The sequence below is a fragment of the Panthera uncia genome (assembly GCF_023721935.1).
Source record: "Panthera uncia isolate 11264 chromosome C1 unlocalized genomic scaffold, Puncia_PCG_1.0 HiC_scaffold_3, whole genome shotgun sequence".
NCBI classification, from domain to species: Eukaryota; Metazoa; Chordata; class Mammalia; order Carnivora; family Felidae; genus Panthera; species Panthera uncia.
Window position 1 is genome coordinate 62,117,051 of NW_026057584.1, and position 27,454 is coordinate 62,144,504.

Consider the following 27,454-nt stretch of genomic DNA (forward strand, 5'->3'; position numbering starts at 1 on the left):
CCAGGCACCCCTTTAAACAACCCTTAATAAGTGCCATTCATTTTAATTCTCTCCCTCCCCCCCACCTCTCTCTCTCATCATCTCTTCTGTGTCCATCCTTTTTCACTCTAGAAATTGCATACTCCAGATTATAACAAGATGTAAATCAAACTAAAACTTTACACCAAAAACACTGGATCCAAATCAAAGAATCAATGAAAGATTTGTTTTTATGATTCAAATATAATAATGCATATCTTATGAAAAAAACAAGAAACAAAATTCTGATAGTAAGGGTTTCATTTGCTTTTGAGGTCCCCCACAATCACTCCCTAACAACACTTTCTCCATCATTAGACAAATCTAAAAACATAACTCTCTTCAAAATGGCTAGCCAGTAAGTGTTCTTAATGATTAAACATTTTTAAATTAATGTTTAGATTAAACATTTAAATAAAGTTTTTATTTAAATTCCAGTTAGTTAACACAGTGCAGTATTAGTTTCAGGTGTACAATACAGTTATTCAACACTTCCATATAATACCCAGTGTTCATCACAACAAGTGTACTCCTTAATCCCCATCACCAATTTAACCCATTCCCACACCCTCCTCCCCTCTGTCAATCACCAGTTTGTCCTCTATAGTTAAGAGTCTGTTTCTTGGTTTATATTTTTAGCTTTTTATACAAGGAAAAAAACGAATATAAATACCTTTGGTGCTACTGCTTAGTTTGACCCTCTTTCTCTTGCCCAGACCTTGACTCCCATCTTGATCCTCCTGGAGAAAAACAAAATTAGCATCATGTACAGTCCTATTCATGAATGTACACATTTTACACAAATATAAATATGCTTATAAATTATGTTAAATATATAACACAGGCATGCTTCCATAATATTAACACATTTTACTTTTATGTATTTACTGTAATAAAATATATTTTTACTTTAAAATTAGCATTATAATTAAAATATATAATGAAAACCCTTAGTATTAAAATACAAGAGCTCTTAAATCTAATCTGTGCTTTAAAAAATTTTTTTTAATGTTTGTTTATTTTTGAGAGAGACAGAGTGCAAGTGGGTTAGAGGTAGAGAGAGAGGGAGACACAGAATCTGAAGCAGGCTCCAGGCTCTGAGCTGTCAGCACAGAGCCCAACGCAGGGCTTGAACTCACAAACTGAGAAATCATGACCTGAGCCAAAGTCAGACGCTTAACCGACTGAGCCACCCAGGCACCCCTTAATCTGTGTTTGTAATGGCAGACTTGCAAAACCCAAAAATTCCAAAACAAAAATTTCCAAAACACAAAAAAATTACTAACCTTTTAAACATAACATCAAATGCACAAAAAAGATAAAGGGGAGAAGGGAAGCAGATTAATACAGGAAGAAAGGAGAGAAGGGGAAGAGAGCTAAAACAATGAATAGAGAAAAGGCTTTGAAGGATCTAAGAGAAAAGATGAGTTTAAGAAAGCAAATTCTAAAAAAAAAAAAAAAAAAAAAAAAATTCTGAAAAATAAGCACAGTACATTAAAAGCTAGAGTTGATAGTTTAAAAAGTAATAATAACAAATTTTAAATACTTAAGAAAAAATCCAAAAAGGAAATACAGGCATTTCTGCTTATATGTGATATATTCATTCCTGAAAAACCCTCCCATTAAAAATAACAAAGCTAAAGGGGGGGGGGGGGAGATGAGGGGCAGACAACTTACAACCTATTCAGTTTTGTAACCAGAGAAGTAACAAAAGCAATAATAGGTACCTGGGGATATTATTTGGATGCCCAGACAAATATCTTGGAGTGGTGTTAGGCTGCCTCAGGGGATATTACCACTGCATCACAGCAGAATGGGAAGCTAGCCAGCTAAGACAACACAGAGGTAAGAGAAGCAGAGAAAGCCGCAATCTACCCCTAGTGCAACCAATGTGAAGCTAGAGGTATGCCTCTTGCAGAGGGAGCCCTGGATGCAAGTGCACATTTCTAATTTTCTTTAAATGTTGCTGAAAAAGTCCCTGCTGCCTTCACAGTACAGTTCAGGTTTATTCCCATGCAGGTAAAGGATGATTCTACCCCATTATCCCAGCTCTCTTGAACTAGGAAAGACCACACAGGGATCCAAAACCTCTATGTTATACTAATGTCTTTCTCCTATTTTCCAAACATATAGGAGCCAACTGGTATTCTAAAGACATGTGTGGTAGTATTCTCTATACAGTCTGTTGTACTAACAATGGTGTTGTGTTGGTGGCAGGTTAAACTGTGGTACAAATTCCCAGATACTTTCTCAATTATGAAATCTCCAAAGCAGAAAAGTAACCTTAGCTTCATGCTACTGTTTTACCTACTGGTTCCTTGTCGGCCAAGGTATGGCTTCCTTGGCCTACATACCATAGCCTTAACTTCAGATATCTGGCAAATCCAGCTAGCATCCATCCTCAGAGCTGGGGTCTTCCAAAGTTACCACTTAGCTCAGTCAGCATTTACTGACCACTTCAGTATGCCCTCCCTGTAAATCCCTACTTTTGCCAGTCCTCTCTGACCATCTACCTGGCAGCAGTACTGAAAGTCAAACTACAGTCTCCTCCTTCTCTTCTACCAGCCTCATTTGCCCTTGGAGTAACTTGGTCAGAATGAAATTGCAAGCATTAAAAGGCGGAAAGAAGACACAAGAATATAAAATCATGACAGAGGGCCCAGAGGGTTCTAAAGTGTGAGATTTAGCTAACAGCCACTTATAAAACTGTTCTCCCAATCTTGAGAGAAAAGACAAATCTGGAAAAACATATTTTATAACCCAGGCTAGAATTACTTCATAATTTCAAATATAAACTTTCTATAAGAAGAGTATCCTCAATCCAACAATGGTCATGGCATAACAAAGTTGTATAAATTTCCCAACCTTATAGTCTAAAAAACAAGTAAAATTAACCAAGCAAAGGAGAGGAAAGCCATTCCAAGAAAAGACAGCATGACAAAAATGCAACAACAAACTATGGAAACAGTGACCAGTGAGTTGGGATTCACATCATGGTAGATAGATAGCAAATACATCCAGGAAGGGAGATTATATGAAGAGTACCAGAAAATGCAAATTCCTGTACATTACTGCTAAAAGTATACAGTAGTATAATTTTTCTGAATGGCAATTTGCCAATAGACATCAAAAGCCTTTATTTATTATTTTAACAGAAGTTTTAGTTATAGGAATTTATCCTAAAGAAATAGACAAGTGAATAAGGACTATATGCATAACTATTTTAAACAGTGTTATTTATAAAAGCAAAATGAAGGAATCTTTGACTTCCAATGGCAGGGGATTAGATAAATTATACTACACCTGTACTCTATGAAGAACAACAATGCTAGAGCTCTAAATTCATTTTGGCCAGATATGTCTTCATAAACCATTAGTAAAAATGAGAAAAGCATGATATGTAGAATAGCATATAGAGTATGAAACCATTTAAGTACTAATAAAATACATATAAAACTGTTAAAATATACTCATCTTATAATATTCAAAACTGTCATTAGTGACAAAAGTAGATTATAGAGCAGCATATACAGCATGAAACCATTAAACTATATTACATATAAAATGTAGAATACAGAGGTTTACAATAAGTCACCTCTAAGTGATAGACTACTACGTTATTTTTTATATTTTTGTTAATACTTTCTATTTATTCAACAATGACTATGGATTATAACTTAAAGATAAATATGTTTTAAATACTACTTCTGATTTCAAATCCAAAATGTGACAACCTGCTCAAGATAATGGATTATTGTGTTATCTATTACAAGTCCCACATTTTGGGGGGAATGCAAACTGGTGCAGCCACTCTGGAAAACAATATGGAGGTTCCTCAAAAAATTAAACATACAACTACCCTATAACCCAGCAACTGCACTATTAGGTATTTATCCAAGGGATACACATATGCTGTTTTAAAGGGGCACATGCACCCCAACAAGAGCCAAAGTATGGAAAGAGCCCAAATGTCCATCGATGGATGAATGGATAAAGAAGATGTGGTACATATATACAATGGAGTAATACTCAGCAATCAAAAAGAACGAAACCTTGCCATTTGCAACCACATGGATGGAACTACATGGATAGGGTATTATGCTAAGTGAAATTAGTCAGTCACAGAAAGACAACAATCATATGACTTCACTCATATGAAGACTTTAAGAGACAAAACAGATAACATAAGAGAAGGGAAACAAAAATAATATAAAAACAGGGAGGGGGACAAAACAGAAGAGACTCATAAATATGGAGAACTGAGGGTTATAGGAGGGGGGATGGGCTAAATGGGTAAGGGGCACTAAGGAATCTACTCCTGAAATCATTGTTGCACTATATGCTAACTTGGATGTAAATTTTAAAAAATAAATAACAAATAAACAAATAAAAATTAAAAAATAAAAAAAATCCCACATTTTTATTTTGAGAAAAAAACAATACTTTTAACAACAGGAAGAACTCCCAGTAATGAGAATTTCAGGATTAAGGAAGATGAGAATACGGTTACCATGACTACAATACCACAACACACCCCAAATTCATGATGGTAAATTGTAGTTCTTCCCTATTTATCCATGAGGAAGCAATATAAAACCCTGGGAGAAAATCATGGTCTAATGGACAAGGAAGGAAATAAATCAAGTACAACCTCAATCCAAACAGCATTTGTGGAACCCTCAGAAACACTTTCCAAATCTTAACTAATCCCTGGGCAGAGAAGTAGACAACACTGCTACATGTGTTTCAGACACAAAATATGTATATGTCCAAAATGAGATAATAAGATCCATAAAAACCCAGATTCAAACTCCCAGTGAAAAATTTGCAGATGGTTTCTCAATCCAAATTAACCTCTATTCCTTTCTCTCTTAGATTTAGTAGACAAATGAAAAACATGTGAACTCCATAAAAAGAAGTCAGGTAAATTAACAACCACTTAAAACAATACCCAAAGAATTGTTATTGGGCTACCAAAAGACTCCATCAAAAAATTGTCTACACTAATACATGAATTCATCAAAGTCACAGAATATAAAATCAATGTACAGAAATCTGCTGTATTTCTATACACCAATAACAAAGCAGCAGAAAAAGAAATCGAGGAATTAATCCCATTTGCAATGGCACTAAAACCAATAAGATACCCAGGAATAAACCTAACTAAAGAAGTACAAAATCCGGAGGCCATGAGAAGGTGGCAGAGCAGCACAAAGACCCTCAGCTTGCCTCATTCCTAAAACGCAGCTAGATCAGCACCAAACCATTTGCACCCTAGGAAATTAATTTGAGGATGAACACAACTATCTGCATGACTTGAGCCACAGAACTCGGCAGGGACACAGTGCAGAGAGGTGAGCTGGGAGAGAGAAAAGCTGAGAAGGATAGAGAGCTGGGGTTTTTTGGAAAGAAGACAGACAAAGGTGGAGAATGAAGCACATCAGGAGAGTGCAGGAAAAAAACACTTCCCAAAAGTAGCAGGAGTGAGAGAGAAAGAAGGGAAAATACTCACAGGGGACTGAACAAGCAACCTATTCCCCAAAACCACTGATGGGAAGAAAGGAGAGGGTTTCAATACCACCAGGATCCTATAAAACACTGGAGAGCAGAGTCTGACGGTTTGGAGCTCAGCGCTTGGTGGTGTGCTGGTGAGGAAGTAGGGCAAATCCCCAGGAGCAGGCAGCAAGGTCTGAGGGGTCAGTGTGCCACATGGGGAGAAGCAGTTCCCCCCTTGGAGGGAATCTGATAGAGGTCATATGGCTTCACCAAAGGCAAAGATCCCAGAAGACCTCAGAGAGCAGCCATGTTTGCTACTATTAGGACAAAGACACCAGAGTGCAGAGAAACCTGGCTCCGGCTGTGTTGTGATTTGCCATAATCTCTGAAACTCTGTCACTGCGCAATCACATTTTCTGGAGCAAGCTGGCACCCAGCCATTGCTCAGCGAGATCTTGCACCAGAGATTTGGCACAAGTCCAAGCAGCAAGGGCCTCTGGAGTGTGGGGTTTTGAAACGCAACCCCACCTAAGATAAAACTCTGGAGGGAGGTACTGCCTGGCAGGCAGATGGATTGGATATGGACAGGGTAGGGGCGGGGAGTGGAGGGAGGCCTTAGACAAAGGAGGAGGGGTGCTTGATCATGGGTCAGTGAGAATGGGAAGTTCCTATGCCAGAGACAAGGGAGCTGGGTGAAGCCATTTCCACCTCTCTAGCACAAGCCACACTAATCATCCCAGCAAGCTAAGCAGTGCCACCTAGTGAAGAACGGAGTCATTACACCAAGCCCCACCCAACTGCACCCTCCAAGCACATCCCCTAGAAGACCACACAAGTCCCTCCCCCTGCTTACTATGGACTATAGATTACTACATAGTTTGAAATCCAGGGTAACCTGGGTGTAACTTCCTTCGGGTTTCATTCTGTTTGCTTGTTCATTTATTTAGGTTGTTGTGGTTTTGTTTTGGGTTTTTGTTGCTTCTGATTTTGTTTAAATTGTTTTTCTTGGGTTTTTTTCCCCCCATTCTTTTCTTAGTCTTGGATAAGGAAATAATTTTATTTTTATTTTCTTTTTTTAAATTTTTTTATTTTTTTCATTATTTTTTGAAATTTTTACCGTTTCATTTCCCTTAGTTCATTTTATTCTATTTTATTATATACAATTGTTTAATGTTTATTTATTTTTGAGGGAGAAAAAGAGAGCACGTGTTTGAGTGTGGGAGGGGCAAGGAAAGAGGGAGACACAGAATCTGAAAAAGGCTCAAGGCTGCAAGCTGACAGCACAGAGCCTGACACGGGGCTCAAACCCATGAACCGTGAGGGCATGACCTGAGCCACCTAGTCGGACACTTAACCAACTGAGCCACCCAGGCACCCCATAAAATTTTTTTTAATTTTTAAATATTTTCTTATCTATTTTTTCTATTCTCTGTCTTTTTTCACTATTCTATCAAGCTTCTTTCAACTTCTTGACCAAAACACACCTAGGATCTAGCTTCCCTTTTGTTTTGTTTTTAATTTTTTTTATTTTATTAATTTTTTCTTCCTCCAAAATGAAAAAAATGAAGGAATTCACCCATTTACCCCAAAATAAAGAACAAGAAGAAATGACAGCCAGGGGCTTAATCAACACAGATATAAGCAAGATGTCTGAACTAGAATTTAGAACCATGATAATAAGAATACTAGCTAGGGTTGGAAAAAACCATAGAATCCCTTTCTGCAGAGACAAAACAAGTAAAATCTAGTCAAGACAAAAATAAAAATGCTATAACTGAGATGCAAGCAAGAATGGATGCCACGAAGGCAAGGATGGACGAAGCAGAGCAGGGAATCAGCAATACAGAAAACAGTATTATGGAGCAGGAAAAAAAGAGGGGAAAAAAGGCAAAAGAGCACAATACAACTCTGTGACTTATTAGAAAGGAATAACATCCGAATCATAGGAATCTCAGAAAATGAAGAGAGAGAAAAAGGAACAGAAGGTTTAATGTGAGCAAATTAGAGCAGAAAACTTTCCTAATCTGGGGAATGACTATGACATCAAAATCAAAGAAGCATAGAGAATGCCATTAGATTTAATAAAAACCGACCATCATCAGGTTGTATCATAGTCAAATTCATAAAATACACAGACAAGAAAAGAATTATGAAAGCAAAAAGGGAACAAAAGTCCTTAGCCTAGAAGAGAAGACAGATCAGGTTAGCAGCAGACCTATCCACAGAAACTTGGCAGGCAAGAAAGGAGTGGGAGACATATTCAATGTGGTAAATCAGGAAAATATGCAGCCAAGAATTCTTTATCCAGCAGGCTATCATTCAAAATAGGAGAAATAAAGAGTTTCCCAGCCAAAAAACCTAAGAGAATTTATAACCACTAAACAGCCTGCAAGAAATTTTAAGTGGAGAAAAAAAGAAACAAAACAAAGAAGACCAAAAGCAACAAAGACCAGAAAGGACCAGAGAACATCACCAGAAACACTAACTCTACAGGCAACACGATGGCACTAAATTTGTATCTTTCAGTACTCACTCTAAATGTCAATGTACCAAACACTCCAATCAAAAGACATAGGGTTGGGAATGCAAGCTGGTGCAGCCACTTTGGAAAACAGTATGGAGGTTCCTCAAAAAGCTAAAAAAAGAACTACACTATGACCCAGCAATTGCACTACTAGGCATTTATCCAAGGGATACAGGTATGCTGTTTCAAAGGGACACATGCACCCTATGTTTATAGCAAGAATGAAGGCCACGACAACAAGGATGGACGAAGCAGAGCAGCGAAATCAGCAATACGGAAAACAGCACTATCAACAATAGTCAAAGTATGGAAAGAGCCCAAATGTCCATCAATGGATGAATGGATAAAGAAGATGTGGTATATATATATATACAATGGAGTATTACTCGGCAATCAAAAAGAATGAAATCTTGCCATTTGTAACTACGTGGATGTAACTGGAGGGTATTATGCTAAGTGAAATTAGTCAGAGAAAAACAAAAATCATAGGACTTCACTCATATGAGGACTTTAAGAGACAAAACAGATGAACATAAGGGAAGGGAAACAAAAATAATATAAAAACAGGGAGGGGGACAAAACAGAAGAGACTCATAAATATGGGGAACAAACTGAGGGTTACGGGAGAGATTGTGGGAGGGGGAATGGGCTAAATAGGTAAAGGGCACTAAGGAATCTACTCCTGAAATCATTGTTGCACTATATGCTAACTAATATGGATGTAAATTTTAAAAAAATAAAAAATAAAACAAGTTAAAAAAATTAAAAAAAAAAGACATAAGGTATCAGAATGGATAAGAAAACAAGACTCATCTATATGGTGCTTACAAGAAACACATTTTAGACCTAAAGACACCTGCAGATTGAAAGTAAGGGGATGGAGAACCATCTATCATGCAAATGGTCGTCAAAAGGAAGCTGGAGTAGCCAAATTTCTGTTAGACAAACTAGATTTAAAAAAAAATTTTTTTTTAACATTTATTTATTTTTGAGACAGAGAGAGAGAGAGCATGAACAGGGGAGGGTCAGAGGAAGAGGGAGACATAGAATCTGAAACAGGCTCCAGGCTCTGAGCTGTCAGCACAGAGCCCGACGCGGGGCTCGAACCCACAGACCGTGAGATCTTGACCTGAGCTGAAGTCGGATGCTTAACCGACTGAGCCACCCAGGCGCCCCGAGACAAACTAGATTTTAAAATAAAGACTGTAACAAGAGGTGAAGAAGGGCATCATAGCATAATTAAGGGGCCTATCCACCAAGAAGATCTAAGACTTGAAAATATTTATGCCTGCAACGTGAAAGCACCCAAATACATAAATCAATTAATCACAAACATAAATAAACTCACTGATAATAATAACATAATAATAGGGGAGTTCAACACCTCCACATACAGCAATGGACAGATCATCTAAGCAGAAAGTCAACAAGGAAAGAATGACCTTGAATGACACACTGGACCAGATGGACTTAACAAATATATTCAGAACATTTCATCCTAAAGCAGCAGAATACATATTCTTCTCCAGCGCACATGTAACATTCTCCAGAACAGATCACATACTGGGTCACAAATCAGCCCTCAACAAGTACAAAAAAGATCAAGATCACACCTTGCATATTTTCAGAACACATCACTATGAAACTTGAAATCAACCACAAGAAAAAAATTTGGAAAGGCCATGAATACTTGGAGATTAAAGGACATCTTATTACAGAATGAATGGGTTAACCAGGAATTAAAGAGGAAATTTAAAAGTACATGGAAGCCAATGAAAATGAAAACACGACAGCCCAAAACCTCTGGGATGCAACAAAGGTGATCATAAGAGGGAAGTACACAGCAATCCAGGCATTCCTAAAGAAGGAAGAAAGGTCTCAAATACATAACCTAATCTTGCACCTAAAAGAGCTGGAAAAAGAACAGCAAATAAAGCCCAAAACCAGCAGAGAAGGGAAAAAATAAAGATTAGAGCAGAAATCAACAATATCGAAATCAAAAAAACAGAACAATGAAACCAGCAGATGGTTCTTTGAAAGAAAGGGGTTCTTTAAACCCCTAGCCAGATTGATAAAAAGAAAAAAAGGACTTAAATAAATAAAATTACAAATGAAAGAGGTTACAACCAACCTTGCAGAAATACAGACAATAAGAGAATATTATGAGCAATTATATGCCAACAAATTGGGCAATCTGAAAGAAATGGACAAATTCCTAGAAACATATAAAACTACCAAAAGTGAAACAGGAAGAAATAGAAAATTTGAACAGACCTATAACCAGTAAAGAAATTCAATCAGTAATCAAAAATCTCCCAAAAAAATAAGAATCCAGGGCCACATGGCTTTCCAGGAGAATTCTACCAAACATTTAAAGAAGAGATGGGGCGCCTGGATGGCTCAGTCTGTTAAGCATCTGACTTCAGCTCAGGTCATGATTTCACGGTTCGTGGGTTCAAGCCCCACATCAGGTTCTGTGCTGACAGCTCAGAGTCTGGAGCCCACTTCAGATTCTGTGTCTCCCTCTCTCTCTGCCACTCCCCAACTCGTGTGCTGTCTCTGTCTCAAAAATAAATAAACATTTTTTAAAAATTAAAAAAGAAGTAACACCCATTATTTTGAAGCTGTTCCAAAAATAGAAATGGAAGGAAAACTTCCAAATTCATTCTACAAGGCAATACCCTGATTCCAAAACCAAAGACCCCACTAAAAAGGAGAACTACAGACCAATTTCCCTAATGAACATGGATGCAAAAATTCTCAACAAGACACTAGTAAACCAGATCCAGCAATACATTAAGTGGGATTAATCCACTTAATCAAGTGGGTTTTATTCCTAGGATTCAGGGCTGGATCAATATCTGCAAATCAAGCAATGTGATACATCACATTAATAAAAGAAAGAAAAAGAACCACATGATCTTCTCAATAGTTGCAGAGAAAGCATTTGGCAAAAAAAAACAGCATCTTTTCCTGATAAACACCTTCAAGAAGGTAGGGATGGAAGTATCATACCAAAAGATCATCAAAGCATTATACAAAAGACCCACAGCTAATATCATCTTCAATGGGGAAAAACTGAGGGCTCTCCCCCTAAGGTTCAGGAACATAACAAGGATGTCCACTCTTACCATTGTTATTCAACATAGTATTGGAAGTCCTATCCTCAGCAATCCAACAAATCAAACAAATAAGCATCCAAATTGGCAAGGAGGAAGTTAAACTTCCACTCTTCACAGATGACATGATACTCTATGTGGAAAACCCAAAAGACTCCACCAAAAAACTGCCAGAACTGATACAGGAATTCAACAAGGTTACAGGATATAAAATCAATGTACAGAAATCAGTTGCATTTCTATACACCAATAATGAAGCAGCAGAAAGAGAAATCAAGGAATCGATTGCATTTACAATTGCACCAAAAAACATAAAATACCTAGGAATAAACCTAACAAAAGAGGTGAAAAATCTATACACTGAAAACTACAGATAAAGGTTATGAAAGACACTGAAGAATACAAAAAAAATGGCAAAACATTCCATGCTCATGGATTGGAAGAACATGATACTACCCAAAACAATCTACATATTCAATGCAATCCCTATCAAAATAACACCAGCATTCTTTACAGGCCTAGAACAAACAAACCTAAAATTTGTATGGAATCAGAAAAGGCCCTGAATAGCCAAAGCAATCCTGAAAACCAAAGCTGGAGGCATCACAATTCCAGACCTCAAGCTGTATAACAAAGCTGTAATCATCAAGACATTATGGTACTGGCACAGAAACAGACACATAAATCAATGGAACAGAATAGAGAACCCAGAAATAGACCCACAAATGTATGGCCAACTCATCTTTGATAAAGGAGAGAATATCCAATAGACAAAAGAGTCTCTTCAGCAAGTGGTGTTGTGAAAACTGGACAGCAACATCCAGAAAAAAGAACCTGGACCACTTTCTTACACTATACCCAAAAATCAACTCAAATGGATGAAAGACCCGGACCTAAGACAGGAAACCATCAAAATCCTAGAGGAGAACACAGGCAACAACCTCTTTGACCTCAGTTGCAGCAACTTCTTGACATGTCTCTGGAGGCAAGGGAAACAAAAGCAAAAATGAACTACTGGGACCTCATCAAGACAAAAAGCTTCTGCACAGCAAAGGAAACAATCAGCAAAACGAAAAGGCAACTGACAGAATGGGAAAAGATATTGGCAAATGACATATCTGATAAAGGGTTAGTATCCAAAATCCATAAAGAAGTTATCAAACCCAACACCCAAAAAACAAATAATCCAGTGAAGAAACAGGAAAAAGACATGAATAGACACTTTTCCAAAGAAGACATCCAGAAGGCTAACAGACACATGAAAAAATGCTCAACATAACTCATCGTCAGGAAATACAAATCAAAACCACAATAAGATACCACCTCACACCTGTCAGAATGGCTAAAATAAAAAACTCAGGCAAAAACAGATGTTGGCAAGGATGCAGAGAAAGAGGAACTCTTTTACACTGCTGCTGACAATGCAAACTGGTGCAGCCACTCTGGAAAACAGTATGGAGGTTCTTCAACAATTCAAAATAGAACTACCGTATGACCCAGCAATTGCACTACTAGGTATTTGTCCAAAGGATACAGGAGTGCTAGGCGGCTGGGTGGCTCGGTCAGTTGGGCATCCAACTTTGGCTCAGGTCAAGATCTCACAGTCCGTGAGTTCGAACCCCACATTGGGCTCTGTGCTGACAGCTCAGAGCCTGGAGACTGCTTCGGATTCTGTGTCTCCCTCTCTCTCTGCCCCTCCCTGGCTCACGCTCTGTCTCTCTCTCCTTAAATACGGGAATGCTGTTTTGAAGGGGCACGTGCACCCCAATGTTTATAGCAGCACTATCTATAATAGCCAAAGTATGGAAAAGAGCCCAGATGTCCACTGACTGATGAATGGATAAAGAAGATGTGTATTCCATCATAGGTACAATGGAATATTACTCGGCGATCAAAAAGAATGAAATCTTGTCATTTGCAACGATGTGGATGGAAGTGGAGGGTATTATGCTAAACGAAATTAGTCAGAGAAAGACAAATATCATATGATTTCACTCTTTTGTGGAATTTAAGATACAAAACAGATGAACATAAGGGAAGGGAAGCAAAAATAATATAAAAACAGAGAGGGAGACAAACCGTAAGAGACTCTTAATACAAAGAACAAACTGAGGATTGGTGGAAGGCTGCTGGGTGGGGGGATGGACTAAATGGGAGAGGGGCATTAAGAAGGACACTTGTTAGGATGAGCACTGGGTGTTATATACAAATGATGAATCACTAAATTCCATCCCGAAATCACTATTACACTAACTTGGATTTAAGTTAAAAACAAAAAAATAAAAGATCTGAAACTATAGAACACTTATGAAAGAGATTAAAGAGCACACAAAGAATGGAAAAGCATTCCATGCTCATGGGTTGGAAGAACAAACATTGTTAAAATGTTTATACTACTACCTAAAGCAACCTACGCATTTAATGCAATCCCTATAAAAATACCATCAGCATTTTTCACAGAGCTAGAACAACCAACCCTAAAATTTGTATGGAAGCACAAAAGACCCTGAATAGCCAGCTATCCTGAAAAAGAAAAACAAAATAGGAGGTTTCATGATTCCAGATATCAAGCTATATCAGAAAGCTGTGGGCATCAAGACAGTATGGCATTGGCACAAAAACAGACACACAGATCAATGGAACAGAATAGAAACCCAGAAATGGACCCACAGCTATATGGTCAACTAATCATCAATAAAGCAGGAAAGAATACCCAATGAAAAAGGCAGTGTCTTCAACAAATGGGGTTGGGAAAACTGGACAATGACATGCAGAAGAATGAACCTGGACCACTTACTTTCTTACACCATACACAAAAATAAACCATCAAAATCCTAGAGGATCACACAGGCAGAAACCTCTTTGATCTCAGCCAGAGAGCAACTTCTTACTAGACATGTCACTGAAGGCAAGGGAAACAAAAGCAAACATGAACTATTGGGACTTCATCAAGATAAAAAGCTTCTGCACAGCTAAAGAAACAATCAACAAAACTAAAAGGCAGCCTAGAATGGGAGAAGATATTTGCAAATGAGTATCTGATAAAGGGTTAGTATTTAAAATCTACAAAGAACTTATCAAACTCAACACCCAAAAAACAACACAGTTAAGAGAGAGGCAAAAGACATGAACTGACACTTTTTCAAAGATGACATCCAGATGGCTAACAGACACATGAAAAGATGCTCAACATCGCTCTTCATCAGGAAAATACAAATCAAAACCACAATGAGATACCAACTCACACCTGTCAGAATGGCTTAAACTAACAACACAGGAAACAACAGATATTAGCAAGGATGCGGAGAAAGGGGAGCCCCCCTTACACTGTTGGCAGGAATGCAAACTGGTGCAAGCCACTCCAGAAAACAGCAAGGAGGTTCCTCAGAAAGTTAAAAATAGGGGTGCCTGAATGGCTCAGTCAGTTAAGCCTGTGACTTCGGCTCAGGTCATGATCTCATAGCTTGTGAGTCCAAGCCCCACATTGGGCTCTGTGCAGACAGTTCAGAGCCTGGAGCTTACTTCAGATTCTGTGTCTCCATCTCTCTCTGCCCCTCCCCTGCTCACGCTCTGTTTTTCTGTCTTAAAAAAATAATAATAAATAAAATAAAGTAAAATAAAATAAAATAAAATAAAATAAAATAAAATAAACATTAAAAAAATAACTTAAAAAAAATGTTTTAAGTTAAAAATAGAACTACCCCAGGATCCAGCAATCATACTATTAGGTATTTACCCAAAGGATACAAAAATACAGATTTAAAGGGGTACATGCACCCCAATGTTAATAGCAGCATTAACAACAATAGCCAAACTATGAAAAGAGCCCAAATGCCCATCAACTGATGAATGGATAAAGAAGATGTGGTGTATAAATACAATGGAATATTACTCAGCCATCAAAAAGAATGAAATCTTGTCATTTGCAACAACGTGGATGGAGCCAGAATGTATTAGGCAAAACAAATCAAAGAAAGACAAATATCATATGATTTCACTCATACGTGGAATTTAAGAAACAAAACAGATGAGGGAGAGGGGGAGAAAGGGAGAGAGAGGGAAACAAACCATAAGAGACTCTTTATAGAGAACAAATGGAGAGTTGATGTTGGGAGGTGGGTGGGGGGATGGGCTAAATGGGTCACAGGTATTAAGGAGGGCACCTGTCATGTTGAGCACTGGGTGTTATATGTAAGTGATGAATCACTAAGTTCTACTCCTGAAACCAATACTGCACTGAAAGTTAAAATTTAAATTTAAAAAAAAGAATATACATGACTAAAAGGAATATTTAACATAGCAGGTTATAAAACTAAAATCCAAAGATCCTGAGGGGCTAGAACAATAAAATGAAATAAAGATTTAAGTAAGCCACTACAATCAGATTGTTTACTTTAAATCAATTCTACAAATGCAAAGCAGAGAGGAAACTCTAACTTGTCAGCTTTAAGTGTTGGGGAGTGAGAGGGTCAATCCTAAGCATTTTATTTTTCACCACTGGGCTCCTGTGAACAGTCTAGCACAGCTGCTAGAAGGCTAACAAAAAAAACCTTGAGACCTTAACAAACAGTATGCTGATTGAAAGATAGCCCATGATTGTATACTGAATTAGATCACAGATTTAAAAGGGAGTGAATAGGTTAAAAAAAAAAAAAAGGTATGTACAGCAGAGAATATTAAATAACTAAAGCTAAATATTTAAAGAGGCATCTTATGGAAGTAAAAACAAACATCTTTCTACAGGAAAAAATAAGAAATGTGTGAAAATTATAGAATTTTGGCACAGTATTGAGAAGAACTTCCTAATAATTAGAGCTATCAAACAAAAGAACAAGTTGCCTCAGAACTAGGTAAACTACCTATCACTCGAAGTGTTTATGAAAAGGCTTACCAACTATCAGGAATGTTGTAAAATCAATTCCTGCACTGGAAAAGAAATACAATAGACATTTCTAAGGCCTTCCCAACCAAAAGTTTCTATGATTCCCTACCCCACTCTTACACCTCCAAAACTAAAAATAATTTTTTCCCTTACCTATTAATTTATGAAAAGCAACTCTGACTTTCAATTTCAATAATCCTGTTTTTGCTACAGTTTGACAAATTAGTTTTTTAACTGTTCATTTGGATTCTGTCTTGAATAAAGGCAAGAGTATTGAGAACATATTTACATAGTAACTTATTTTGCTGGGTGATTATTTCTCAATTATATAAAAGTAAGAAGAAAAAAGGACTAGAAGTAAAAAAACAAATCAATGGTTATCTCTGGATGGTACAGCTGAAGGTAAATGTTTTCTTTTTTTATACTTTTTTCTATATTTCAATTTTTCATATTTTTACAGTTTCACAGAGGGAAAAGTGTCCTAAATGTTTTCATTTGTATGAACAGCTAAGTACGTCAATGCCACAGAAATTAATGATCTGGTCACTGCACACAGATAAATGGACACTGCTATGGTAATGGCCACAGTGAATATAATCTTTCCTTACAAAGTTATCTTCCTCTAAAAGATACTATTTTCTCTGATAAATTCTCTAATTAGACCCATGTACATATATTACAGAGATAATTCTTTTGAACTGAATTATCTGATGGTTATAAATAAATGTAAACAAAAAATACAAATATAAATTTTAAAATACTCTGTAAAGTTAAATGTGCTTATTTTCTTTTCAGTGCCATACAACACAAACAACATTTTATACTCCTATTTCATATGAGCTATACAAAAAAAGAATAAGTAGTAGTAAGTAGCATGAAGAATGTCATGTGTATAAATAGCACTGCTGAGTACATAATGTTCTGTTACTCTAGGGACAGCGGGGACAAATATCTGACACAACCTGTATGAATAATATACTTTAAGTAGACTGCAATATATACCCTCATTCAAATAAAACTTTACAAATAGAAATCTTGCTGCTGTTATAGTTCCAAATCTGTTTCTTCATTTTTAAAACAAAGTGGTTAAGAGTACCTTACCTCTAGAGTCTCTCCAATTCTAAATTCTTAAAACATTTTTAGTTGTTATAATCACTTTTCTATAGTAGTAATTAAAACATCACTGCTCTCTTCTCATCCTGTCTTTTCATACCATTTGTTAAGTTACAAGAATGAAATCATGAAAAGAGTTTGCTTAATAATCTCATGGGCCTGCAGGGTAAGAGTGTAGAAACTCCAATCCTTAAATAATATCCAGGTCTTCATTAAATTTCAAATATAAATACTAAAAGCAAATATACCATTTGTGCCTATGGTTGGAAAAAAAATGTAATATAGCTTTAAAAGCCTTAATGAAATTTTGAAATGGCACAAATAGGTATTTGTTCAATAAAATGTATATCTAGGTACTCTTCTATCATACTCTATCTTATCCCTTCATCAACTTTCTCCTTTACAGAGTTAAAAAAAGAGTTCACAAAGGTAAATATAATTTTTTTTAATTTATTTGTGAAGTTACTTGACATACAGTGTAGTCTTGACTTGAGGAGTAGGTTCCTGTGATTCATCACTTACATACAACACCAAGTGCTCATCCCAACAAGTGCCCTCCTCAATGCCCATCACCCATTTTCCCCTCTCCACCACTCCCTATCAACCCTCAGTTTGTTCTCTGTATTTAAGAGTCTCTCTGGGAATGCAAGCTGGTGCAGCCACTCTGGAAAACAGTATGGAGGTTCCTCAAAAAACTAAAAACTGAACTACCCTACGACCCAGCAATTGCACTACTAGGCATTTACCCAAGGGATACAGGTGTGCTGTTTCAAAGGGACACATGCACCCCCATGTTTATAGCAGCACTATCAACAATAGCCAAAGTATGGAAAGAGCCCAAATGTCCATCAATGGATGAATGGATAAAGAAGATGTGGTATATATATACAATGGAGTATTACTCGGCAATCAAAAAGAATGAAACCTTGCCATTTGCAACTACGTGGATGGAACTAGAGGATATGATGCGAAGTGAAATTAGAGAAAGACAAAAATCATATGACTTCACTCATATGAGGACTTTAAGAGACAAAACAGATGAACATAAGGGAAGGGAAACAAAAATAATATAAAAACAGGGAGGGGGACAAAGCGTAAGAGACTCATAAATATGGAGAACAAACTGAGGGTTACGGGAGGGGTTGTGGAAGGGGGCATGGGCTAAATGGGTAAGGGGCACTAGGGAATCTACTCCTGAAATCATTGTTGCACTATATGCTAATTTGGATATAAATTTTAAAAAATAAAAAATAAAACAAGTTAATAAAAAATAAATAAAAAAAATTTTTTTTAAGTCTCTTATGGTCTGCCTCTCTGTAACTTATTTTTTCCTCCCCTTCCCCTATGGTCATCTGTTAAGTTTCTCAAATTCCACATATGAGTGAAATCACATATCTGTCTTTCTCTGACTGACTTCTTTCACTTAGCATAATACCCTCCAGTTTCATCCACGTTGCTGCAAATGGCAAGATTTCATTCTTTTTTATCACCTTTTAAAAAAATATCTTATAATCGTAAATATAAGCTTTCATTTTCTTGATGTACCACAGTAACTATTACACTTAAGGAAAACTCCTACAAAAGTCATTTCTGATTGCAGTGGTGTTTCATTATCATGCGATAGTTTTTCCAACCAAAAAAAAAAAAAAAAAAAAATGACTGAATAGATGGAAAAATCTATAATCAATTGTTGGTTTGTTAGTCATTATTTTGGATATCAAGAGAATCCAGGGAAAACAATGGCGGACATCACATCTTGGTTATGGAAGTTTTAAACATGTGTTTACAAATTCTTTGATATCCTCCCTGTAAAGGTGAGATCTATGTTCCCTCCCACTGACTCTGGGCCCACCTTCACAACTGGCAACTAATAAAATGTAGCTGGAAAGGACACTATGTAACTTACAAAGCTAGCTCAGAAAAGGCTGTACAGATTCTGCTCCCCAGCTGCTCAATCTGGGAGAAGCCAGTAACTATGTAACAACATGAGACCCCATGCTAGAGAAGCCACAGGTAGTCACTCCAATGAAAAGCCAGCTGAGTTCCCTGGGGACAGTCAGCAATCAACTCCTAGGCCTGTCAGTGACCACCTTAAATCTCTACCACAGCTGAGCTTTAGATGACTACAGTTGCAATGCAGTTAGTTGTTGGCTGCAATAACTAACTAGAATTGCATGAGGTAACCCAAGTGAGAAATGCCAAACTATACAGTTCCAAATTTCCCGAGTCATAAAATTGTAAGGAAAAAGAAAAAGAGCAGTTTTAAGCCACAAAGTTTAGGAGAAATTTGCTGCACAGTAATAGTAATTAATCAGCAGTTTATCCGCTTTATAGAAAGAACTCTAAACCAACTAGACAGAAGGCCTAGAGTCCATTTCCAACTCTACTAACTAGAGCTGAAATTCACTAGCTTGAGTGAACCTGTCATTTCCACGGAATTCAGCTTCTTCATTGATAAGAAAGTTAGGCAAAATGCACTTTAAGGTTTCTTTTAGCTCTAGCATTGGTAATTTTTATAACCACCAAATTGCCCCTTCCTAATTCTCATTTTTGTTTTTGTTGTACTATATGACTTTTCTATTTTTTTGTTTGTTTGAGACAGAATTCATGTGAGCGGAGGAGAGGCACAGAGAAGAGGAAAGAGAGACTCTTAAGTAGGCTCCATGCTATCAGCACAGAACCCAATGTGGGGCTCGATCTCACAAACCATGAGATCATGTCCTGAGCCAAGATCAACTTGGATGCTTAACTGACTGAGACACCCAAGAGCCCCTGATTTTTCTGTTTCCAGCTCAAGATTTGAAAATGTGTTCAGAACCAAAAAGCAAAGACCTTGTGGTATACAAATCAATAAAAATAAGTGTTTTTATATAAAAAATTGTGATTATAATCTTAAAATAGGAAATTTCTTGACTTTGTCACTAAAACTCTTCTACAATTAGTCCTAAGTAATGATCTTATTTTTACACTTTTCTACATTTTTCATTTTAAGTATGTGTGATTTTTATAATCAGAAAAATATAATCTATTAAAATTTAAGATATGCATATCCTGTGACTTAACAATTCCACCTTAGAAAACTATTTGAACATCTGCATAAAAAGAAATGTAAGTACTGCACCTTGTAAGAAAAAACTGCAAATTAAAGAAAGGATTGGACAAACTGTAGTTCATTCATATTCCAGATTACTGTACAGCAAATGGAAAGAACAGTACTGACAAAGATGGATCTACACAATACATTTTGCAGTAAATAAAAGAAGGCCATAAAATAGCACAACACCTTTTATTTACACACATGCGCACACACACATTTCTGTAAACATATGGTTATTTAACTCCATGGAAAAAGGTCTGTCAAGGACATCCAAACTATTAACTGTAGTTACCCAAAGAAGAGCTGGTGCTAGTGAGGATAGAGAAAGGACTTTTACTCTATCTGAACTGCATGGAAAACAACTACAATGTATTTGTGCATTATTTAGGTAATATCTCAATTAAATTTTTAAAAATAAACTTCATTCGTCCATTTGCAGCTACGTAGCTGGAACTAGAGGGTATTATGCTAAGTGCATTTAGTCAGTCAGAGAAAGGCAAATATCATATGACTTCACTGATAAAAGGACTTTAAGATACAAAACAGATGAGCATAAGGTAAGGGAAGCAAAAATAATATAAAAACAGGGAGAGGGACAAAACATAAAAGACTCTTATAGAGAACAGAGGTGTGCTGGAGGGGTTAGGGGAGGAGTGGATGGGCTAAATGGGTAAGGGGCTTATGGAATCTATTCCAGAAATCATTGTTGAACCATGTGCTAACTAACTTAAATGTAAATTATAAAAAATAAATAAATAAATAAACCATTAGGGGTTAGAGAAAGGTATCTTGGTGAATGGCACTCAGTTATATAAATATAAACTAAGATCTAAATTGAATATTTGGTATATGGGGTAAATTTGCCAAAGAAAATTTGACAGGTAATGTGAAAAAAATAAAATGTGTTTAATAAATAAATATAAAAATAAAAATAAACTTCATTCTTTTAAAACATGCTTTAGCAAACTATTTCCTCCGGAACGATAAATAGAAATGTATATAATATGACCCACAACAGCTCAAAAATTCATATATTTGAACCACTTCTCACATGAAGTACTCAGACAAAAACATGTATCAAGAGTCTACTCTATGCCTAATCCATGATAGGTACTTTATACGTTATCCCATTTAATCCTAACATAATCACCTTCATTTCTCCAAGAGAAAATGGATGTTCAGAAGTTAAATAACCTGGCAAAAGCAGAGCAAGATTATGAAAGAAAATTCAAACTAAGGTCTTCCTAACTCTAAAGCCCAAGGTTCTCTTAGAGAAAAACTAAAGTAGATAGCCCTTCAATGCACCTCCAGCTAAACAACTCACTTGAAACTCTTTAAGTTTGCAAATGCCCAAATTACCCCATTTTTATGAAAATATAATAAACACATATATTTAGAAAATATATAAACTAAAAAAAATGTAAATTACAAAAAGTACTTTTAAAGAGATTAAAATTTTAATTATAAAATGTGATTTAAAGGTGAAAAAGTCAGGGGCGCCTGGGTGGCTCAGTCGGTTGAGCGTCCGACTTCAGCTCAGGTCATGATCTCACGGTTCGTGGGTTCGAGCCCCGCGTCAGGCTCTGGGCTGATGGCTCAGAGCCTGGAGCCTGCTTCCGATTCTGTGTCTCCCTCTCTCTCTGCCCCTCCCCCATTCATGCTCTGTCTCTCTCTGTCTCAAAAATAAATAAACATTAAAAAAAATAATAATAAAAAAAATAAAGGTGAAAAAGTCTAAAGTACTTTTAACTACATAAGTTAAATATGTATCACATGCTCTAACAGTAATTCTTCTCAGATACTCTCAAAAAATGATGTATTTTGAGGATAGAAGAAATGAAGTATTTTGAAGCTGTCACCATCAAGATGTTTTTAATATGATACTCACACTGACACACAATCATAATCAAGGAACAAAATATTATATATTATTGTAATAAAACCATATCACACACAAAAAGTTGCTGAAACCAAGAATCCAAAAGGAAAGAACAGAGGAACAGAAGATGTAAGGACAGACTAGAAGCAATGGTAATGAACAAAGAAAAGCCATATTTCAAATCCTCTGATACCCCCACAAAAATTACTTCTCTCTCCACCCCCACCCCCCCCACACACACACACACATACACAAAAGGATTTCCTTCTAGCACCCTACCATAAAATACAGTGTTATTGTAATGCAGTTATATACAATTAAAATCTCCCCTGGCAGTTTAAAAAGGCAATCTGGAGAGTTTAGGCCAAGACAAAATGACTGTTACTACTTTCCTTAGACAGAGGAAAAGGATCTATGTTGAAGATCAGTTTTCTACATGCCCAGAAATCAAATTCAATTCATGGAAGTAAAGCAGAATTATTAGCATGGCTGTTAGATGCATAACGCTAGGTATGCTAAAATAATATGAAAATTTTATCCCATCATATAACATAAGTATAGGTTTTTATTGTTCTAAATCACATAAAATGTTTAGATTATCTTTAAAAGTGTTCTGTAACATCACTAAACCATTTCATTATGGAACTATTTTCTAAAGTTTCTACTGACAATAGATACAAGGCTCCTTTCCTATCTGGCTGGCTTTAAACCAAAAATGTCCATGCACCCATTCATATTCAACTCCTAGTATTCCCAGATCTTGCCTTTTTAGAGGCCATTTTGCCTCCCCATAAAATGCCCTTATGGAAAGAAGAGTAAGTCATTTGAAACCACGTCTATTATCCAATCTCTTCCTTCTTTGACATAAGAACAATTAGTATTCCTACCTCCATCACTCCCCTCCACTAGCTTCGAAATGGAATTATTATTATTTTGGTTGGAATAATGAATAATGTTTATATGTACTTTTGAGAATCTATTTTAAATACAAGTTTTCCAATTCATCATTATAGCAATGTTCTTTGTAACTTATCTTTAGTTAAAAAAAAAAAAGTTTTAGCTAACCATTTGCACTATTTTTAATGATTTTAAATTTAATTTTTTTATGATTTTATTTTAACTTATTTAACAGACACATATACAGTGTTCACAATATGCCAGGCACTAGTTTAAGTGCTTTCATATATGAACTCATTCAATCCTCATAATAACTCCTGGCAATAATACTATTACCACCTCCATTTTGCAGAAGAGGAAATTTAGCCATGGAGAATTTAGGACACTTGCCTAAAGTCACACTACTAATTGGTACAGGATCCAGAAACAAACCCAGGCACTCTAATTCCAGAGTCAAACTTGTAAACAGCCTATGAAATTGTCTCTCCAATTTGTTGAAAACTCTTTAAAACTGTCCAAAAAGGGACTCCATAAGATGTTGCATTTTGTGAGAGCCTTTTTAGAGGGGAAAAATACTACCAGGAAGTGCAAATTATAAGGCATTAAATCAATTACAAGACATCAATAACAGAAATCATGTTTTCAAAAAGGATATTTTTCTTAGTTCATGTGATATTTTCAAATCAAAATGGGTTTTCAAAGAAAAAGTGTATGTTTTAATATAACACAATTTTTAGGTTTTAAATTTTAATCACTGGGGCGCCTGAGTGGCTCAGTTGGTTAAGTATCTGACTTCGACTCATCTCAGGATCTCACAGCTTGTAGGTTCGAGCCTCGTGGCTCATGGGTTTGAGCACCGCATTGGGCTCTGTGCTGACAGATCAGAGCCTGAAATCAGCTTCCAGTTCTGTGTGTGTCTCTCTCTGTCCCTCCCCTGCTCATGCCCTCTCTCTCTCTCATTCTCTCTCTCTCTCTCAAAAACAAACATCAAAAAATAAATAAATTTTAATCATTAAATGTATAATTTTAGGAAAATGTGAAATTTAAATTTCATAAGCATCAAAACTGTACACAAATATTTGTATATTTGATCACTTAAATGTTCTAAAGGATTTATCAGACATATTTAATAAACACTACTATTTGGCTAATAAGTACTATAAAAGTTGAAATTTCAAACTGACAGCCCATTTCCCTGCTTTTTAAAATAAGATATAACATATAAGGTATAACTTGTTATGAAATTGGAAAAGCAGTTACATTTTATTTTTTTAAGCAGTTACATTTTATACTCTTTTAATACACTGTTCTAGACTAAGCTAAATTTCTTAAAACAATTTCATTGTATATAGGATAATTTGGGTCAACATGGGGATATCTTCCTAGGAGAAATCGCTATCTCTTTCTATCTCCCACTTTTGAACCGTGAAGAAAGAAATGAATTATAAACCAGAAGTAAAAAGCTAGTAACTTTGCAATCTTGGCTAAATTATTTCACTCTAGGCTTCAGTGTCCTTGTCTACAAAATGAGAAATTTAAACTAGATAACATCCACAAATCTATACAGTTCTAAAACTTGTATTTGCAAAAAGCTTTAAATTTTAAATGTCACCTCATCTGAAGAATCTAGTTGTCCCAAAGTTCCTGTTGCACCCGCAAAACCTTTGGAAAGGAAAAAAAAAAAAAAATTTCCTTCATAGCTGTTACGTATTGCCTTACTTTAAAATTATTCTGAGACATAAAAAAAAGCTAAGTTTTGTTACATTAAGACAACTCATTCCGACAGTTATCTTGGGAGAGTTCAACATTTATCTTTAATAAATTTGGGCCTAATATAGGTTTATACTTCAAAGGAAATCTGTAGTGAAAATCCAGATTTAATCATCACAAATAATGTTTCAGAAGGATCTCTTTCTTTTTATATCATGGTTTACTAAAATATTAAGATACTAAAGTTTTGGGCTACTCTTAAATAGCAACTGCTACCTTCTTCATGAGCTAAAAACAGGACCTTAAATAAACTTAACCAAATTCCATTTAAGAAATGTATTCTCTTCTTTGGCCAATCTATTCTTTCTTGCTTCTACATGTTTACCACCAAGGAATGACACATTACTTAAATTTCTCCAACAACAAGTCAAGTGTGAGGGTCTTTCTGTTTTAACACAGAAAAGTCACCACTGTTCAAATTAAACAGACAAACCTTGCACTGCCAGAGTGCTAGTGCCAGCTGATGGTTCCTGTAGACCGTATACAAGTTTATCCTCAGGATAGGTAAGTCCAGAGCTCTTCAGAGCTATAAGGTACTTTTCATGACTTTTCTTTGCACAAGCATTTTCTCCAAGACCTAATATTTAAAATCAGAAAAAAATTCCATTCAAAATATAAGTAAAGCGATCTCAGTAACTAATATATATATAAAAGAGCTGAATATTCTAATGGCAGGAGAACCCTAGAATGAATAATATAAAACAGCTTCAGGCAAAACTGCACAGCATGTTTATAACAAATAATAAAATCTACTAGGTAACAAATGTAAAATATGCCAGAGATTATAAGCAAGGCACAAGAGGTACACAGATTAATAAGGGTATAATTCCTGCCTTCAAGGAACCTGAAAACTCATGGCAGAGAAAGGCAGATAATCCGGTAAATGACAATTTAGTGTATTAGACTTCACCATTTGGTTTGACAATCTGTGCTCTCACAGTACTGTGCAGCTAGACTTAACCCAAAGCAAAATACTTAGGAAAGGCTTCCTGGATAAAATAATACCCGGGTGGAATGTTCAAGCATTATAACTGAGATTACTCTTAATTTGTTTTATCAAACTTTTTCCATCACATTTTCTATCACAAGAATTAAAAGTATAATTTCTATAGAAGTATCAGTTAAAATTAATTTATTCCAAGTAATACTGAAAACCTTAAGTTCTAGAATTACATAATCCTGGAACTTTCACTTTAGCATTGTGGCTTATTAATTATTGCCAATTTTTGTTTTGTTTTTTAATATATTTATGGAGCATGGAATAACAGTAAAAGAAAAACATGTATTTTGAGAGTTCTTTAAAAAGAAAAAGAAAAAGAAAAGAAAAGAGAAGAGAAAAGAAAAGAAAAAGATTGGGGCGCCTGGGTGGCTCAGTCGGTTAAGCGTCCGACTTTGGCTCAGGTCATGATCTCGCGGTTTGTGAGTCCAAGCCCCGCGTCAGGCTCTGTGCTGATGGCTCAGAGCCTGGAGCCTGTTTCAGATTCTGTGTCTCCCTCTCTCTCTCTGACCCTCCCCCGTTCATGCTCTCTGTCTCAAAAGTAAATAAACGTTAAAAAAAATTTTTTTAAATAAAAAAAAAAAAAGAAAAGAAAAAGATTATTCGCTCTCTGAAAGCCAAAATACCACGGCATTGGACACCTCTTAGGCAAATTACATATCTTAAATTAAGATCTCAATCTCTTGATTATAAAAATACATAAATGAACTTAATACTTGTTGAGCTTTTCTCTATTTTCTCTCCTTGCTAGCCTGAATAATTGCAATAGAACAGTTTTGGTTTGCGTTTTTGTTTTTTTTTTTAAGATTTATTTATTTTTGAGAGAGAGAGCATGCGCGCAAGACAGGGACAGAAGATCTGAAGCGGGGTCTGTGCTGACAGCACAGAGCTCGATGTGGGGCTTGAACCCAAGTGCCCCAGAACAGTTTTGGGTTTTCTTGTTTTGTTTTAAAAAGTATTTTTAAATTTATTTTTGGGAGAGAGAGAGAGAGAGAGAGACAAAGCATGAGCAGGGGAGGGGCAGAGAGAAAGGGAGACACAGAATCTGAAGCAGGCTGCAGTCTCTGAGCTGTCAGCACAGAGCCCAAAACAGGGCTCGAACCCATGAACCACAAGATCATGACCTGAGCCGAAGTGGGATGCTTAACCGACTGAGCCACCCATGAGCCCCTAGTTTAGTTTTTTAAATGTCTCTCTGGGCTGGTTTAAAAAAAGACAAAAAACAAAACAAACAAACAAACAACAAAAAAAAAAACACTCTAGCACTTATTAAAACAGACAGGAATACATCTATCCTTCAGTTCAAGTCCAATATTAAAAACAATTACATTTAGTGTAACACAAACAATTACATTTAGTTTATAAAGAATAAAGACCTTTGGGGCACCTGGGTAGCTCGGTCAGTTAAGCATCTGATTTCGGCTCAGGTCATGATCTCAAGGCTTGTGAGTTCAAGCCCGCATTGGGCTTTGTGCTGATAGCTCAGAGCCTGGTGCCTGGTTCAGACTGTCTTCTTGGTCTTTCTCTCTGCCCTTCCCCTGATCTGTCTCTCTCTCTCAAATATAAATAACATTAAAAAAATTAAAAAAAAAAAATAAAGACCTTCTAAGCGTCCTATATGAGAAATGACTACATGTCTCCTGAGTAATAAAAGCCATGTAT

At 36.2% G+C, this 27,454-nt stretch overlaps 1 protein-coding gene across 3 annotated transcripts in view; it reads right to left on the bottom strand.

The window, feature by feature from the left end:
• The window catches only part of UBR3 (ubiquitin protein ligase E3 component n-recognin 3), a 246,149-nt gene that overhangs the window by 175,412 nt on the left and 43,283 nt on the right, over positions 1–27,454 (bottom strand). For all 3 annotated transcript variants that reach the window (XM_049616028.1, XM_049616027.1, XM_049616026.1), the window contains exons 4-6: positions 25,229–25,372; positions 24,638–24,687; positions 692–758 (exon numbers count right to left, since the gene is read on the bottom strand). In XM_049616028.1, the coding sequence (XP_049471985.1) occupies positions 692–758; positions 24,638–24,687; positions 25,229–25,372 (261 nt within the window). The remainder of the gene's footprint in view (positions 1–691; positions 759–24,637; positions 24,688–25,228; positions 25,373–27,454) is intronic.